The sequence below is a fragment of the Rhinichthys klamathensis genome, unplaced genomic scaffold, assembly GCF_029890125.1.
Source record: "Rhinichthys klamathensis goyatoka isolate OS25496 unplaced genomic scaffold, OSU_Roscu_1.1 h1tg000363l_1, whole genome shotgun sequence".
In the NCBI taxonomy this organism is placed as follows: Eukaryota; Metazoa; Chordata; class Actinopteri; order Cypriniformes; family Leuciscidae; genus Rhinichthys; species Rhinichthys klamathensis.
Window position 1 is genome coordinate 292,481 of NW_026606872.1, and position 17,205 is coordinate 309,685.

Below are 17,205 nucleotides of genomic sequence, written 5' to 3' on the forward strand. Positions count from 1 at the left end.
TGTGTGTGGAACATTTCAATAATCTAAAGAATCTTTTTCCACCATAAAGAACCTTTTGTGCAATGGAAAGATTCCATGGATGCTAAAGGTTCTTCATGTACGAGTGCATGATCGTAAAAGTGGGGTCAAATTAACTTAACTCACTTAACTTTTTCTATGAAAAACAAAAAAGGAATAAGGTAGAAACAGTAAACCTTTAATATTAATACTCACTTCTCACACATTGAGGGGGGAAAAAACAAGAACATGCATTTAAATTGTATTTTTAACAGTTTTTTTTCCACTGTAAATATCGTGTTCGAATTGTTGTAATTTAAAACAGAATTAAACATTTTAAACAGAAGAAGTGTGGAAAAGCACTTTTTCTGTGAACTGATTTATACATTCATACTTTAAAAAAAATGTGTACCTTCAATGCAGTGTACGTTTTTTCGGATAACAACATCTGACAAATGCATAAATGCAATTGCCCTTAAATTGACCCGCAAATATCATAATCATAATATACATTTTGTACGCACGTTCCACCGCACATCAGTGTGTCGACACTTTGCAGACATGTTAATGACAATAAATGATAAAAGGTCACTAAATTTCAAGGAGAATATCATAGCTACCCAGTATTACAGACAGTTGAAAAAATCGAAATGTGTGAAATTGACCAGAATCCTAATATGAAAGATCATCATTTTCCTTTCATAATTCACCATTGCAGTGGCCTGACACGAATAAGCAATGAGGAGTCTGAGTTGTTTTGTGTCCGCCTCTCAACAAAGCCTTTAAATATTGAGTGACGCACCCCTCCTGCCTCCAGCGAGACAGCTGTCGTCCTGCACAGGGTTAAAGTTAAAGCCTGATCAACTCTGAGATCAACATTATATCTTAGTCATCATGATAGGCAGAGACACCATATTGAGTTTTTTTAAACAAATGAAATGACATTCAGACATTAAACATGGAGAAGTGATCTATAGTTTAGCTGTGTTAGCCGTGCAGTCGTGAGATGGAACAGGAATAGACCCAGTGTCATCATCTTGTCTCACACAGTCCAGCTGGCGGGTTTGTAATATGCTCTGATGAGGGCTTGTGATAACAGCAGTGCTGGTGGCTGCTGGGAGATTTTTTATAAATGGTCCTCAGAAATCTGCTTTAGAAATTGAACATTTATTTGATCATTTGTCACTAGAGACACTGAGAGCAACACTTAAGTTGCTGTTGAACACACTCCTTTATGATTATTAATTTGCATTAATATTTAGATTACAACCAGTGGTGCATGGATCAGGAAATTTGAGAGATATTAATAGCTGATATTTTGTTGGGATGAGAGTGCACAATTTTGAAGGATATGGAAAGTGTACATGACTCTCCAATTGTCAACCTTTCTACATCCCATCCATTCACCAACTTAATGACTGCCATCATTTGCATTAGATAAAGTAAAGTCAGATTTGTTTTTTATTTGCATCTTTATTTATTGTTTAATTCATTATGTTGCGCACAGCCACATTCTGAGATTCACTCAAAATGAAGTATACATGAAACTGACATTTTGTGGAATGGTGTGCATTTATTTGTGGATCTTTCCATTTGTGAATTTTGAAACATTACTTACAGCACAACCTCAGCACGACTCCATCCGCTTTCTACTCCAGCCAATCAGATTTTAGAGCCGCCTTTTACTAATGGCCACATCAATCCGGCCAATCCTTTGCTGCCGCCCACACTACATACACTACAGATTTTTTTACCTGTGATATACTTCCCTCCCCGCTCCACCATCCTACTTCTGCTGATATGTGTCTGACCATGAGAAGCCTCCTCGCCTGCTCAAAATAAGACCAAATCCTGCTTATGATGCAAGACCAATTGAAATTTGAGAGGTCTGTAAAATGGCTTTGTTTCAGTTAAAGAATACCGTTATTCAGTGTCTAATATGTGCCTCTGTTCCTAGTACTAATAGAGCTGTGCTCAGTGATGTGAAATGTCTTCTGTGGCAGCAATGCAGAATCTCTTAGCTATTCGAGTGTGTGTATATAAAGTGCGGGCCAGTCCTTCCTCTTGCAGAGATAAATCAGACTACTAACAGCTGAATACACTCAACCCTAAATCACACCTTCAGCCATGCACAATGCCTCAAAAGGCATAAAAAAGAAAAAAGAATTCCTGGAGCGTTTGCCAGAAGAGCTCCGGGGATGTGTTTAGTTCAGGCTGCTCTCTCCACAGCTGCTTTTCCTTTTAAAGCCATCCCTGGAGTCCGGACACGGGCTGAGCCTTCCCTGCACACACCAGATCCAGCAGAGACATGAGCTTTGACAACAAACCCCTGCTTGCTAAAAGCTACTTCATTGGAATCAAATTAAAGTCGTTGTACTTGTAGTTTCACTTCTAGCCACAAATTAAAGTCGTTGTACTTGTAGTTTCACTGCTAGCCACAAATTAAAGTCATTGTACTTGTAGTTTCACTTCTAATTAAAGTCGTTGTACTTGTAGTTTCACTTCTAGCCATAAATTAAAGTCATTGTACTTGTAGTTTCACTTCTAATTAAAGTCGTTGTACTTGTAGTTTCACTTCTAGCCACAAATTAAAGTCATTGTACTTGTAGTTTCACTTCTAATTAAAGTCGTTGTACTTGTAGTTTCACTTCTAGCCATAAATTAAAGTCATTGTACTTGTAGTTTCACTTCTAGCCACAAATTAAAGTCATTGTACTTGTAGTTTCACTTCTAGCCACAAATTAGTCATTGTACTTGTAGTTTCACTTCTAGCCACAGATTAAAGTCATTGTACTTGTAGTTTCACTTCTAATTAGTCGTTGTACTTGTAGTTTCACTTCTAGCCACAAATTAAAGTCATTGTACTTGTAGTTTCACTTCTAATTAAAGTCGTTGTACTTGTAGTTTCACTTCTAATTAGTCCTTGTACTTGTAGTTTCACTTCTAGCCACAAATTAAAGTCATTGTACTTGTAGTTTCACTTCTAATTAAAGTCATTGTACTTGTAGTTTCACTTCTAATTAAAGTCGTTGTACTTGTAGTTTCACTTCTAGCCACAAATTAAATTCGTTGTACTTGTAGCTTCACTTCTAGCCACAAATTAAAGTCGTTGTACTTGTAGTTTCACTTCTAGCCACAAATTAAAGTCATTGTACTTGTAGTTTCACTTCTAATTAAAGTCGTTGTACTTGTAGTTTCACTTCTAGCCACAAATTAAAGTCGTTGTACTTGTAGTTTCACTTCTAATTAAAGTCGTTGTACTTGTAGTTTCACTTCTAATTAAAGTCGTTGTACTTGTAGTTTCACTTCTAGCCACAAATTAAAGTCGTTGTACTTGTAGCTTTACTTCTAATTAAAGTCGTTGTACTTGTAGTTTCACTTCTAGCCACAAATTAAAGTCGTTGTACTTGTAGTTTCACTTCTAATTAAAGTCGTTGTACTTGTAGTTTCACTTCTAGCCACAAATTAAAGTCATTGTACTTGTAGTTTCACTTCTAATTAAAGTCGTTGTACTTGTAGTTTCACTTCTAGCCACAAATTAAAGTCATTGTACTTGTAGTTTCACTTCTAGCCACAAATTAAAGTCATTGTACTTGTAGTTTCACTTCTAATTAAAGTCGTTGTACTTGTAGTTTCACTTCTAGCCACAAATTAAAGTCATTGTACTTGTAGTTTCACTTCTAGCCACAAATTAAAGTCGTTGTACTTGTAGTTTCACTTCTAATTAAAGTCGTTGTACTTGTAGTTTCACTTCTAGCCACAAATTAAAGTCGTTGTACTTGTAGCTTTACTTCTAGCCACAAATTAAAGTCGTTGTACTTGTAGCTTCCCTTCTAACCACAAATTAAAGTCATTGTACTTGTTGGCAAAAGTTAAAATGTCCACGGTTTTGTCACAAGGCAAACCTGTGGACATTTTAACTTTTGTATATGCGAATTTTAACATTTTAACATTTTAACTTTTATAAATGCGAATTTAACATTTTAACTTTTATATATGCGAATATACCATGATGAACACCAAGACGAGAACACCAAAAGAACGCTGTAGCAGCTGTGAATATAGAGCTAGATGACAACTGTTAAATGTCAGTCAGTGTGTCTAGTATTACTCTTGTATTGAAGTATTGATTATTAATATTAAAGTATTGATATTCTAGGAATGGTATCTGTAGTTCAGACGGAGTGAGTTTGATGAGGTGGATCTTAAAGCTTGATGTGTAATGTGTTTTGTTGAATGCTCCGAAGAGGACTCTGATGTCTGCTTGTCTTTAGGCTGCCGGTAATGCCGTGAAGCGGGCTTCAGATAACCTGGTGAAGGCGGCACAGAAGGCTGCGTTCGAGGCTCAAGATGACCAGGCTGTGATAGTGAAGAGCAAGATGGTGGGCGGCATTGCTCAGGTAAAGAGAACATCAGTGAAACCTCAGCGATAGCATGTTTAGACGCACTTTACTCTGTGTTTTGTGACTATTTCCAGCACAATGATTTAACATTACAGTGCAGGTTTGCTTGTTAAGTTCCCTGTACCTGTCTGTTTTTACGGTCCCACTTTATATCAAGTGGGTTTAACTACTATGTACTAACATTCAAATTAATAATTTGATACAATGGACTTACTGTGTACATACATGTTTTTACATTGTACTTATACATATATATACCTGCATGTAATTACAGCTGTCATTAATGTAATCATCTTGATAATTGCACTGTTGACCCATCCTTTACACCCTAACCTACTCTTAAACCGACCCGCACCAGCACACCTGTCCTAACCTCACCCCTGTCACACCTCAATAGCAGCACAAGTGTTTTACAATACAACATCAACACAATAATTCTACATTTTACTTATTTTTCGATGCAAGTACATAGTACTTAAAGCCACTTAATATCAACTGGGACCGTTTTTACTTGTTCAAGTTGATATAAGATATGAATGTTGTTTAGGTAATGTGCTGCGATGTGTATGTTGATCTGGATGTGTGTGTGTCCTCAGATCATCGCTGCTCAGGAGGAGATGCTGAGGAAGGAGAGAGAGCTGGAAGAGGCCCGGAAGAGGCTGGCCATGATCCGACAGCAACAGTACAAGTTCATGCCGTCGGAGCTCCGAGAGGACGGCCAGGAGCAGTGAGACTGATCCGGGACATTACACACACACACACACACACACACCAGAGGATGAGGAAATCATTCATCATATGCAACGAGTAAAAAGTGAACCATGTATCAGGATGTCTATTTTAAAAGTCACTTTTATGAGCATTGCCATGCCAGCTTTATCGTTTTGTTGTATTTTGAAAATATGCCACATATGCAAGTTATTTTTCATTTCTATAAAAGATCTATTTTTTTTTTGTTGTTGTTCCAGTACTAGATAGAGAAATTCGATCAGCAGTTGTGAACTCTTGTGATCATGGCAGGGGCCAAACAGTGTTTGTAATGTCTGGTGAGCTTTCCGAGACTACATTTGGACTTCCTCGGTTCTCCTTTTAGAGCGTGTCTTCTGCTCTTCTGACAGTCGACAGCGTTTTCCCTTTTTCTTTTTATTTCTTTTTGTGGCAATGTGGACCAGTGGTGCAATCATTAACTTTGCGTTGAAACAATTCATAGAGAAAACATATCATTTTTTTAAAGAAAAGAATAATAAAGCTTTGAAACGTTACAAATAGTATCTCCTTTTAATGTTTTTTGCAGTGTCAATGTTTGCGTTTGTGACAACTTGGTCTACTGGCATTTCTATCAAAAGCTTATCTTTTATAAAGCATAAAAGCCATATTTCCATTTTTGCTTTTATAATGTATTTTTTTTCTTTTGTTCCAATTCACTGTTGATGTAATTCCCATCCAGATGTATACAGACATTATTAGATTCAAAATGATTTGCAGCAGAAGAATTGGTTAATTAAAATGGTTGTTTATCAAAGAATAATCAGAGTAATTATAAAGAACTTTTTTAAAGAAATGATAAAGACTGTTATTAATGGATCAAATACAGAAACAGTTTGAGGTTTTGCCATTACTGCCTTTCCTGTTGCATTCAGTATATTCTGAATCTGTCCTGCTTTTATATTTTATAATTGTGTATTTAACAGTTTCTCACCTAAAATAAGCAAACGCACTTAGTCATGTGTTTAACTCAAACTCATAAATTCACTGTTTTTCAAATATCTCCTATTGCATTTGTGTGTGTTTTTGTTTTGTTTCTACAGAGGTGCTGTTGTTGGGTTTATCATTTACTTGTGTAGACCGATAACAAATAATTAATAGGTCATTAATGAACATTTAATAATGCTTAAACATATCAGTAGGTCATGTGCACTCAAATATCAAGGTCAATCATGATTTGCCTGGCTAAAGAGATTTCATGTTTAATAAAATATTTCTAAAGCAGAAGAATGTTTTCTAGGAAACTGGACATGTGCTTTTCTAAAAACAAGCATGGCATAACTAGATGACAACATCAATCATCTTAATAAATCGTATGTTAACAGCGTATGTTTGAAGTTTTGGTCATGAATAATTCCTCCTTTTTTTCAGAATTCAATGGGGGGCGAAATGATTAGACATCCATTCTTTAAATGTCATTAAAACACATCTGAACAATTGTGAAATTGCATCTGGGGATACATGTAAAGCTAACTCTCATCAGCATAAAAATTTAAGTTTATAGTTTCATGATAATAATTATCTAAGGGGAGCGTGTACAGTGAATAAAAGCGGACCGAAGACTGAGCCTTGTGGTGCTCCATTCACTTCACTTGAGTTTGGTTTTACAATTCATCATTGACACACAATTATACTAGTCTGCCACGTGGGATCAGAACATGGGTAATCCTTGCCCACTAAAGTCATTGTAATTAATCTTATTAAAGACAACGTTATGATCTGTGGTGTCAAACGCAACACTAAGAGCTAACAATACTAGCGCACCATTACCAGATGCGATCAGGCTCATATGACAGAAGCCTGTTGTGTGCTGTGTGTACTGGGATGTGGCCTAAATCCTGATCCAATGCTTTATAAATACCATTTCTCTGAACAAACAGCATGATGGACACAAATTATACATAAATGGAAGATTTAGATGGATCTACATGAGCCGAAACAAAGTTGTGCCTTCTTCATAACTGCAAGCTTAGGACCGAGTATAGCCCAAGTTATAGCATTTGAATCAACATGCACCAATGCTACTTTTATCATGTCTAAATAACAACTATTTATCACTTCAATGAGCTCATTGTTTCTACCTTAAATTATGACATTGTTTAAATTAATACATTTGGTAACACTTTACAATAAGGTTCATTATTAGTTAATGTAATATCAAGTATAATCTAACATGAACTAATGAGCATACCTTTGTTACTGTATTTGTTCACCTTTATTAACGTAAGTCAATAAATTGTTCATGTTAGTTTACAGTACATTAACTAATAACGATATTTTAATAATGTATTAGTAAATGTTGAAATGAACATTAACACAGATAAATAAATGCTGTATAAGTGCAGTTCATTATTAGTCCATGCTAACTCATAGGTAAGAAATGTTAGCTAATTAACCTTATTGTAAAGTGTTATTTTACATTTTTAGCTAACTGTGATTTGTATATGTACATTTCTGAAATACATAACTTGTCCAGTCACCTCTGATTACACATCACTCTAAATTGTAATGTAGACTCATGCATTTTCTGTAAAGCTGCTTTGAAACGATGTGTATTGCGCTATACAAATAAATGTGAAATGAATTGAAATATTTCTCATTTGTCTAAAGTCTGTGAACAAATTCAGCATTTTATGCAATGTGTTCATAAAGAAAGTACTTGCATTTAAAAAAACACCATGTCAGGGCAGTGAATGTGGCGTTTGGGTCATAAGAGCACATATAGATTTACCTAGCAACTGTCACCATCCCGGTAGCGGGATATTTAAGTTTACTTCAATATTGTTCTAATAAATCCTAATCTAATCATGGCAAACTATATATCGTTGGAAAGGTCTAAGAGTCAAGAATACATATATGTTGATGATTTTGCAGAAAAAATATATGTTGGAAGAGTAATGGATTAATATATGACAAGAGTGCGCATCAAAAAAAATCTGTATCATTACAGGTGTTTTCACCTTTGTAACAAAAAGTCAACAACTACACTTTTAATCATTTAAACTTTGATTTGCATGCTAAAAGTTCACAATAAAACATATATAATCTAGTATTTGTCAATAAAAAATTATAAAATAATATTATCCTCTAAAAAGTATTTTATATATTATCCTCTAAAATATAATATTATCTTTTTTATCACCTTTTTTATTACATCACATATTTTAGTAGTTATCATAAATTTGGTCTCGTTTGAAAGCTTACGAACTCAGAATTCATCCTATGAAAACCGTTTTGAAATTGGACGTTGCGTTACCATAGAAACGGTATTTTTTTTATTAGGCACCTCCCCTTTTGGGCATCATATTTCATAATTTATTATCAAAAATGTTCTAATCTTGACAAAACACATATTGTCAGAAAGGTCTGAGTCTCAAGGTTCCATATTTAGTGACAGAAGTGATATTTGTATAGAAATGTATTAATTTGTTATGGCAGAATGCATACAATTAAATTCAATGGAATGCAATGGCACCCGGTGGGTATTTTTGGTATTACGCCTAAACAAAATCTCATGGGAACATCAATTTTTGTGATATCAACTTCAAATTTGGAACACAACTTGGTTAGATATATGGCTTTGACTTTCTGTCATTTTTAGGCTGAAACCTATATTAATTTATATACACTCACCGGCCACTTTATTAGGTACACCTGTCCAACTGCTCGTTAACACTTAATTTCTAAGCAGCCAATCACATGGCGGCAACTCAGTGCATTTAGGCATGTAGACATGGTCAAGACAATCTCCTGCAGTTCAAACCGAGCATCAGTATGGGGAAGAAAGGTGATTTGAGTGACTTTGAACGTGGCATGATTGTTGGTGCCAGAAGGGCTGGTCTGAGTATTTCAGAAACTGCTAATCTACTGGGATTTTCACGCACAACCATCTCTAGGGTTTACAGAGAATGGTCCGAAAAAGAAAAAACATCCAGTGAGCGGCAGTTCTGTGGGCGGAAATGCCTTGTTGATGCCAGAGGTCAGAGGAGAATGGCCAGACTGGTTCGAGCTGATAGAAGGGCAACAGTGACTGAAATAACCACTCGTTACAACCGAGGTATGCAGCAAAGCATTTGTGAAGCCACAACACGCACAACCTTGAGGCGGATGGGCTACAACAGCAGAAGACTCCACCGGGTACCACTCATCTCCACTACAAATAGGAAAAAGAGGCTACAATTTGCAAGAGCTCACCAAAATTGAACAGTTGAAGACTGGAAAAATGTTGCCTGGTCTGATGAGTCTCGATTTCTGTTGAGACATTCAGATGTTAGAGTCAGAATTTGGCGTAAACAGAATGAGAACATGGAACCATCATGCCTTGTTACCACTGTGCAGGCTGGTGGTGGTGGTGTAATGGTGTGGGGGATGTTTTCCTGGCACACTTTAGGCCCCTTAGTGCCAATTGGGCATCGTTTAAATGCCACGGCCTACCTGAGCATTGTTTCTGACCATGTCCATCCCTTTATGGCCACCATGTACCCATCCTCTGATGGCTACTTCCAGCAGGATAATGCACCATGTCACAAAGCTCTAATCATTTCAAATTGGTTTCTTGAACATGACAATGAGTTCACTGTACTAAAATGGCCTCCACAGTCACCAGATCTCAACCCAATAGAGCATCTTTGGGATGTGGTGGAACGGGAGATTCGCATCATGGATGTGCAGCCGACAAATCTGCGGCAACTGTGTGATGCCATCATGTCAATATGGACCAAACTCCCTGAGGAATGCTTCCAGCACCTTGTTGAATCTATGCCACGAAGAATTGAGGCAGTTCTGAAGGCAAAAGGGGGTCCAACCCGTTACTAGCATGGGGTACCTAATAAAGTGGCCGGTGAGTGTATATTTTAATAAAAGAAAAAATATATATTTTATTATATTTTCATAACAATAAACTTAAACTTCAATAACTTTTATATAATTTAATTCTATTAATTTATTCCACTTCAACAATAATCTGGCAAGTGTCGTCTTTTAAATGAGACCAACCGTAAGTCTTTAGTCCAAAGGGTTCATGAATTACAAGCAAGTTTGGGTAGTGCATTTTCACATCAATTCTCAAAAAGGGGGGTGACAGTTAAAAGGTTAAGAGACTAGGAGAAAAAGATCAAGCTAAAGATGTGATGCACTGAACGCAGAGAGTAATGTCTCATTACACCAGTAGCTGTTGTTTTCCCAGGGCACTCTGAATAACCCTGACCTCTTCTCGAGTATAACTGGAGAATGAGGATCCAGAGCCTCCCAAACATGGACAAAAGCTCAGGATCAAACGCTGAGCCCATCCAGCGGGACGAATCAGAGCGAGGGGACGGCGCTGTCCCACACACTTCAGAGGAGTTCCCAAAGCTGCCCAGAGTTCCTCTGAGGGGTTTCCAGCCGTCTCTGTGAACACGCTCTCGTCTTCTCCTCGTCTCCTCTTCTCCTCGGCTGCTAGCAGAAACACCACACATCAACCATGGAGGCCATCAAGAAGAAAATGCAGATGTTGAAGCTGGACAAGGAGAACGCCATCGACCGCGCAGAGCAGGCTGAGATTGACAAGAAAGGTGCCGAGGACAAATGCAAACAGGTAAACCACTTCACTGAGACTGTGTCCCGTGGGTCTGACTCTGTGAGATGAAATCAGGAGAGGTGTGAGGAGGGGTTGTCTAAGCAGTGATGTAAATTATTTATTACTAAATAATAGCCAGAATTAAAAGAATAAGAAGAGTTTCCCTGGAGTGCTCTCAGAAATCATCTAATTTGACCTTGCCTGTATAATCTGAGTCTCTGTGTGATGAATGATCCGCATCATGTGGTTATTGGCATCAACTTCCCTGCAAAAACCAACGATTAATCCCCGTTTATGGTCCAGCATTTGTGATGCGTGGAGCTATTATTAGCCTTGTTCCTGAAGACCTGTCAATCATGACTAACTGAAGTGACCGATGCCAAATATAGAAGTGTAAATATGTCAGTATATTAAAGCAGGTTTACTTGATTACCACCGGTTGTTTAAGAGCAGGGCCGACGGTTCGAGTGAGCACGACAGAGAATGGCACACATGGGCCCTATTTTAGGAAAAGCCATTTAAAGAAGGCTTTTCCCATCAAGGACACTGTCATTCTCCATGATGGAAGTGCAGCTGGCTTTAACATGGGAGAAAAAAAAACATGGGAACGCTTTTGTTGGAGCACATGCATTATATGCCCATTTGATTTTGAATCTCAAGGTTTTGTTTGAAGAAAGACACCCTGTGTCCCGATGGCTCAACTCCCTCTATTCCTGTCCCAAGGCCTCATAGCTGTTCCCGAGCCTGTCCCGCTCCGTCAGACGGCACCCGTCACGAGCGCATTGTCTGGGTTTATGAGCTGACCAATGCTCTGTAAAGCTGAGTCTATTTCTGCAGCGTTATGGCTGTGTGTGTGTGTGTGTGTGTGTGTGTGTGTGTGTGTGTGTGTGTGTGTGTGTGTGTGTGTGTGTGTGTGTGTGTGTGTGTGTGTGTGTGTGTGTGTGTGTGTGTGTGTGCTGAGAGCAATAACCAGAGGCTGGTGTCGGACGGATGATCCGGGGATGGTTCTGTCTGAGGCGTGAGTGAGCGGCACCGCAGGAACTCCTCCGCTCCACCAATGACCCGTTCAGGAGACGCGACTCAGAGATCATCTTTATCTATCAGTTCAGGACGGGGGACACTTGATGGGGAATGATCTTCCAAAATGTGGAGAAACACAAGTTTATAAAAGAATAACTGAATAAAACTAGGCAAAACTCATTTGACCACCTTATTTTACTGTGTTTTCAGAAACGGGACCGCAGGTTTAGTGTGTGGGTGTAGCTCAGGCATATTTTGCTGTGTTTAAGGGGATCAAATGTCATTACAATTACTTTTGTCCAGGTGGAAAATGGCCCCTATATGGACAATGAATTAATAAAGGGACTAAAAATGCAAAGGTTTCTGCACAGGTTCATTGAGCGTGAGTTTGCGTGTGTGTGTGTCTGTTTGAGTGTGTGTGTGTTTGTGAGTGTGTGTGAGTGTGTCTGTGTGTGAGTGTGTCTGTGTGTGCGTGTGTCTGTGTGTGTGTGTGAGTGAGTGTGTCTGTGTGAGTGTCTGTTTGTGTGTCTGTGTGAGTGTGTGTGTGTGTTTGTGTGTCTGTCAGTCTGTGTGAGTGTGTCTGTGTGAGTGTCTGTGTGTGAGTGTGTCTGTGTGAGTGTCTGTGCGTGTGTCTGTGTGTGTGAGTGAGTGTGTCTGTTTGTGTGTCTGTGTGAGTGTGTGTGTGTGTGTGTTTGTGTGTCTGTCAGTCTGTGTGAGTGTGTCTATGTGAGTGTCTGTGTGTGTGTGTGTGTGTGTGTCTGTGTGACTGTGTGTGTGAGTGTGTCTGTCTGTCTGTCTGTCTGTGTGTGTGTGTGTCTGTGTGACTGTGTGTCTGTGTGAGTGTGTCTGTCTGTCTGTCTGTGTGTGTGTGTGTGTGTGTGTGTGTGTGTGTGTGTGTGTGTGTGTGTGTGTGTGTGAGTGTCTGTGTGTGTGTGTGTGTGTGTGTGTGTGTGTGTGTGTGTGTGTGTGTGTGTGTGTGTGTGTGTCTGTGTGACTGTGTGTGTGTGTGTGTGTGTGTGTGTGTCTGTCTGTGTGTGTGCGTGTGTGTGTGTGTGTGTGTGTGTGTGTGTGTGTGTGTGTGTGTGTGTGTGTGTGTGTGTGTGTGTGTGTGTGTGTGTGTGTGTGTGTGTGTGTGTGTGTGTGTTTGAACAGAATGAGTTTTTAAAAAATTGTAAAAATGCAGAAAGTTTTATGTGATGAGTATGTTTAGCGGTCGGGTTAGTGTAAGGGGAGAGAAGATATAGTTTGTACAGTATAGTAACCATTAAGCCTATGGAGAGTCCCCATAAAACAAAAAACCCCAACATCTGTGTGTATGTGTGTGTGTGTGTGTGTGTGTATGTGTAGCTGGAAGAGGAGCTCTTGGCCCTGCAGAAGAAGCTGAAGGGTGTGGAGGACGAGTTGGACAAATACTCAGAGTCACTGAAGGACGCTCAGGAGAAACTCGAGCAGGCTGAGAAGAAGGCCGCAGACGTGAGTGACACACACACACACACACACACGATCATCATCACACATCACATAATCCTCATTCAACCCGGGTGCAATTACACACTGCCTTTCAAAAGAATACACACCACTGACTGACATCTCATTAGAAGGCTAAATATTTCGCATGAATCCCACAAATGCAAATTCAGGTCATATTTCACCCCATAATTAAAAGAAAAATTTATATTATGAAGCCTATCGTATTTTAGAACCATTACGGATCACATATGTGACCCTGGACCGCAAAACCAGTCACGAGTCGCACGGGTATATTTGTGGCAATAATAGCCAACAATACATTGTATGGCTCAAAATTATCGATTTTTATTTTATGCCAAAAATCACTAGGATATTAAGAAAGATCATGGTCCATGAAGATATTTAGTAAATTTCCTACCGTAAATATGATATCAGATGATAAATAAATCTCAATTTAAAAAACAATTACCCTTATGACTGGTTTTGTGGTCCAGGTTCACATATATATGCTGCTAATAATACATATGTATCACAATGATTCGCACACAATATGAAAAATGAAAAATCTCAATTGTCTTAAAAATAGGCCGGTGTTCAAAAACCCTAACATCTAGACTAGCTCGTAATGTGTTCGGCTCGCGCGCGCGCGCCCTCGTGTGGCGGACATCAGTACAGCGCATGCGCAGCTCAGAGCTCGAGCTGTCAATCATCCTGTCAGCAGCTGCTCTAGAGAAGGTGTCGAGCTGGATCATATTCTCCAAACACTTCATAAACACTGTCAGCACCTCGCAGCAGATGCCGTGCGTGCTGAGACTTCACCAAACACCAGTTTTTGCATATGGATACATTTTCGTACAATTAAAACTTAAAACTGAATGAATGAAGTAATGACAGGATGAGACTCACAGCAGCAGTAAAGGGTAAACAGCTGTCCTGTTTGCAAAGCTTAACACTCAAACTAAAAGAGTGAAGGTGAATTCATATTACATCTCAATATCCACTACTCTTCATAATGATGACCAAAGTAAACGTTACTTTCAAGTTATATAGTACATTCCACGGCAGTGCAATAGTTATTCTGTACCACATCTGATACATCTTTGTTCAGGTATAAACTATATTGTTAGGTATGCAGTGTTAAATATTAGTATTTTTGCAATTCAGACCCTTTATTAGGGAGCCCATCCTGCAGTACAATACATGTAGGCCTACTTATGACAATTATTAAAGGTGCTCTTTGTAACTTTTAGCGGCCTCTAGTGGTGATGTTTCAGATTGCAACCAAATTTTACAAGAGCGCTCGTGCTCGAACTCATAGACAATACCGTCTATTATGCAAATATCTCGGCGAATACTAAACGGATTCGGCGAGCACCGAGCTCGTTGGGACCATCTAGTCGAGCTGAAAAGAACCATATAAGTTCCATAGTTTTTGGTGGTGTTTTCGCGGAGATATTAGCAGAAAGCCATCGGGCGCGTTGCAAAATTGCGGACGCCGGTGACGTCACGATCTCAGAAGAAAATCGCTCGTATCTCTGGAACGCAAAGACCCAGAGAGCTCAAATTCGGGGGAGGAGGTCCCAGGGGAACCCTTGCCCGAACGCTAGAGTGGCGGGCCTCGGGGATGCCCCCTACCGGATCGCCGTTCGCTGGGACCCCCGATTTCGAACGGCTATAACTCGGGGAGCCGGGCGAGTTGGACCTCGGGGGTGGGCTCGTTCGAAAGGCCCCGTCCAGCACTACGAACGATTAGATTGATCAAAGATTGACTGAGATATAAACCGAAAAACGTGCGCCTTTAACCGGACGTAACTCCCTGACCGTCTACAATAGACTGTATATAAGGAGAGAGGCTCGGGAGCGCGCATGCACGTCACATCCGTTGGATTTCGCGGTAAATCCGACCCGGAGACTTCACATAGAAATAGGAATACTGGCCTTCAGAGGTAATAGCAAAACTCGACAAGTGGATCATTTTAATGTGTGATTACAACCCCTTCACACACAGGCAATAAAAAAAGGATTCATTTTAGTAGAAAAGTTACATAGAGCACCTTTAACTAGTAACATCTGAAAAACAAGTCACGTGTTCATGAGTTAAAAGACTTTGGCAACCACAGTATATGTTTTTAATCCAGAGACTTTTATCAAATATACCTTTGCTTTGAGTTCTTCCGTTAAAACATGAGGTGTTCGAGTGTGTGACGGGAACTCTCGACTCTGTGTGTATTGTACTGTATGGCCAAAAAAGGAAAGAAATCAGAGGAATGCAGTGATTTGTTTACAGCGAAGTGACGTCAGGCCTTCCAGTGCTTCTGTTCAGAGTTCATGGATCGGTCTGAGGACAGTTTGACTGAGACCTCCTGCTTTACGGCTGTAATTCGCTTTAAATGAACACAATAATGAAGATCAAATCCACAGTTTGAGTACATAAGATTTAGACAGCAGGTGACCAAGAATGCAGTAGATACAGTAGTCTATAAGTTCATTTAAACCTATGTATTCATAAGCCTCGCTATGACATCATTTTACTTTCTTTTAACAAAATGTCCTAATTTCACAAGTTTGACATTGAGTCATTGTATCTCTTGTATCTAAACAGACAACAAAGCCAGGCATACAGAGTTGCAAACAATCAGTAAATAGGAATGATCCTCTCTTTGACAATGAAGGCGTACAAATTGAGTGTTTAAAGTCATAGATATCATATAATAAAGGCTGATGACGGCGGAGTCATTTCCGGCATCACCGTTCGGCCATCTTGTCACAGGCAGGCTCTGATGTAAGATGAGTGATCAGCATGAACACAAATCCTCTTATCTCGCTGAAATCTTGACGGATTTACAAACGCTTTGGTTTCTTACAAACGTTATTAACATGGCTATAATTCTGAATGCTTGAACATATATGTTATAATTATTCACATGTATGCAGTGTCATAACTACATCTCGGACGTTTATAACAAACCAAACCGTTTGAAAATCGGTAGAAAATTGAGCAAGTTATGGTTATTTAAAAGTACATGCACCATTAAAACACAATGTTAGGAGCGAGCGAGCTGCCTGTGACAAGATGGCCGTCACGTGCGGATGTCGACCTCCATTGGCCAGCAGCGCGGACGAGACATCTAGCCTTTATTATATCTATGGTTAAAGTCACAAGGAAACGGAAGTAGAAACCTTTAAAGGGCTGGTATAATGCCCTTTTCACAAGACGTAAAATAAGTCTCTGATGTTCCCAGAGTGTGTGTATACGTGAAGTTTTAGCTCAAAATACCCCACAGATATTTTTATATAACATGTTAAAATTGTCACGTTTTGAGGGTGAGCAAAAATGCACCGTGTGTGTGTGTCCCTTTAAATGCAAATGAGCTGCTGCTCACAAACGTTTAGCCTTTTATGTTCAAACCGGAGTGGGCCAATGATGGAGAGACTCAAGAAGAAGTGACAACATGTAGAGCAACAGGACATTTCTGAATGGTTAGTTGATGAATTTATGTAGCTTAGGTCTCTATCTTCTAGTCATTGATAAGCATATTCTGTCTTGGGAATCTATAAATCGAGTTCCCGGGGGCGGGTTTATGTAAATTTTAGGGTTGGTGATGTCACTTACCGGGGAGGAATGTGGTGTAGTCCCTACCAGCCGTTTGTTGTAGTCCTTAAAAAAAGATTTATTTAAAAGCAAATATCTTCCTTTGCTTTGAACTTTGAGCATTTTAACTTTGCAGATGTTGTTTATCCTCAAACAGCAACATTACACACTGACTAAAGCTAGAAAAGTGAAATCGTAATCAACCACCCCTTTAGAGAGGACAGCCCTGCTGTGAGCTACAAGGTGGTTCCTCGATAGTATTTGCTTCTGTTGAAGCCGTCAGTCAATTATTTCAGCTTATTTTAAAAATGATCGCGTTTACCAGTAGAATCCCTCGTGAAAAACTACATTATGATGCTGTACAGAAAATACCACCAGAGTGTCAAAACCATAGACTGTAA

The 17,205-nt window shown here is 39.2% G+C and overlaps 2 protein-coding genes across 6 annotated transcripts in view; both read left to right on the plus strand.

Moving 5' to 3' along the window:
* Positions 1-6,168, plus strand: part of tln1 (talin 1) — a 101,018-nt gene extending 94,850 nt beyond the window's left edge. For both annotated transcript variants that reach the window (XM_056233228.1, XM_056233229.1), the window contains 2 exons: positions 4,272-4,397; positions 4,997-6,168. In XM_056233228.1, the coding sequence (XP_056089203.1) occupies positions 4,272-4,397; positions 4,997-5,131 (261 nt within the window). In that variant the 3' untranslated portion in view covers positions 5,132-6,168. The remainder of the gene's footprint in view (positions 1-4,271; positions 4,398-4,996) is intronic.
* Positions 6,169-10,582: 4,414 nt separating this feature from the next.
* The window catches only part of tpm2 (tropomyosin 2 (beta)), a 37,776-nt gene continuing 31,153 nt past the window's right edge, over positions 10,583-17,205 (plus strand). For all 4 annotated transcript variants that reach the window (XM_056233235.1, XM_056233233.1, XM_056233234.1 and 1 more), the window contains exons 1-2: positions 10,583-10,740; positions 13,090-13,215. In XM_056233235.1, coding sequence (XP_056089210.1) covers positions 10,627-10,740; positions 13,090-13,215 — 240 coding nt within the window. In that variant the 5' untranslated portion in view covers positions 10,583-10,626. The remainder of the gene's footprint in view (positions 10,741-13,089; positions 13,216-17,205) is intronic.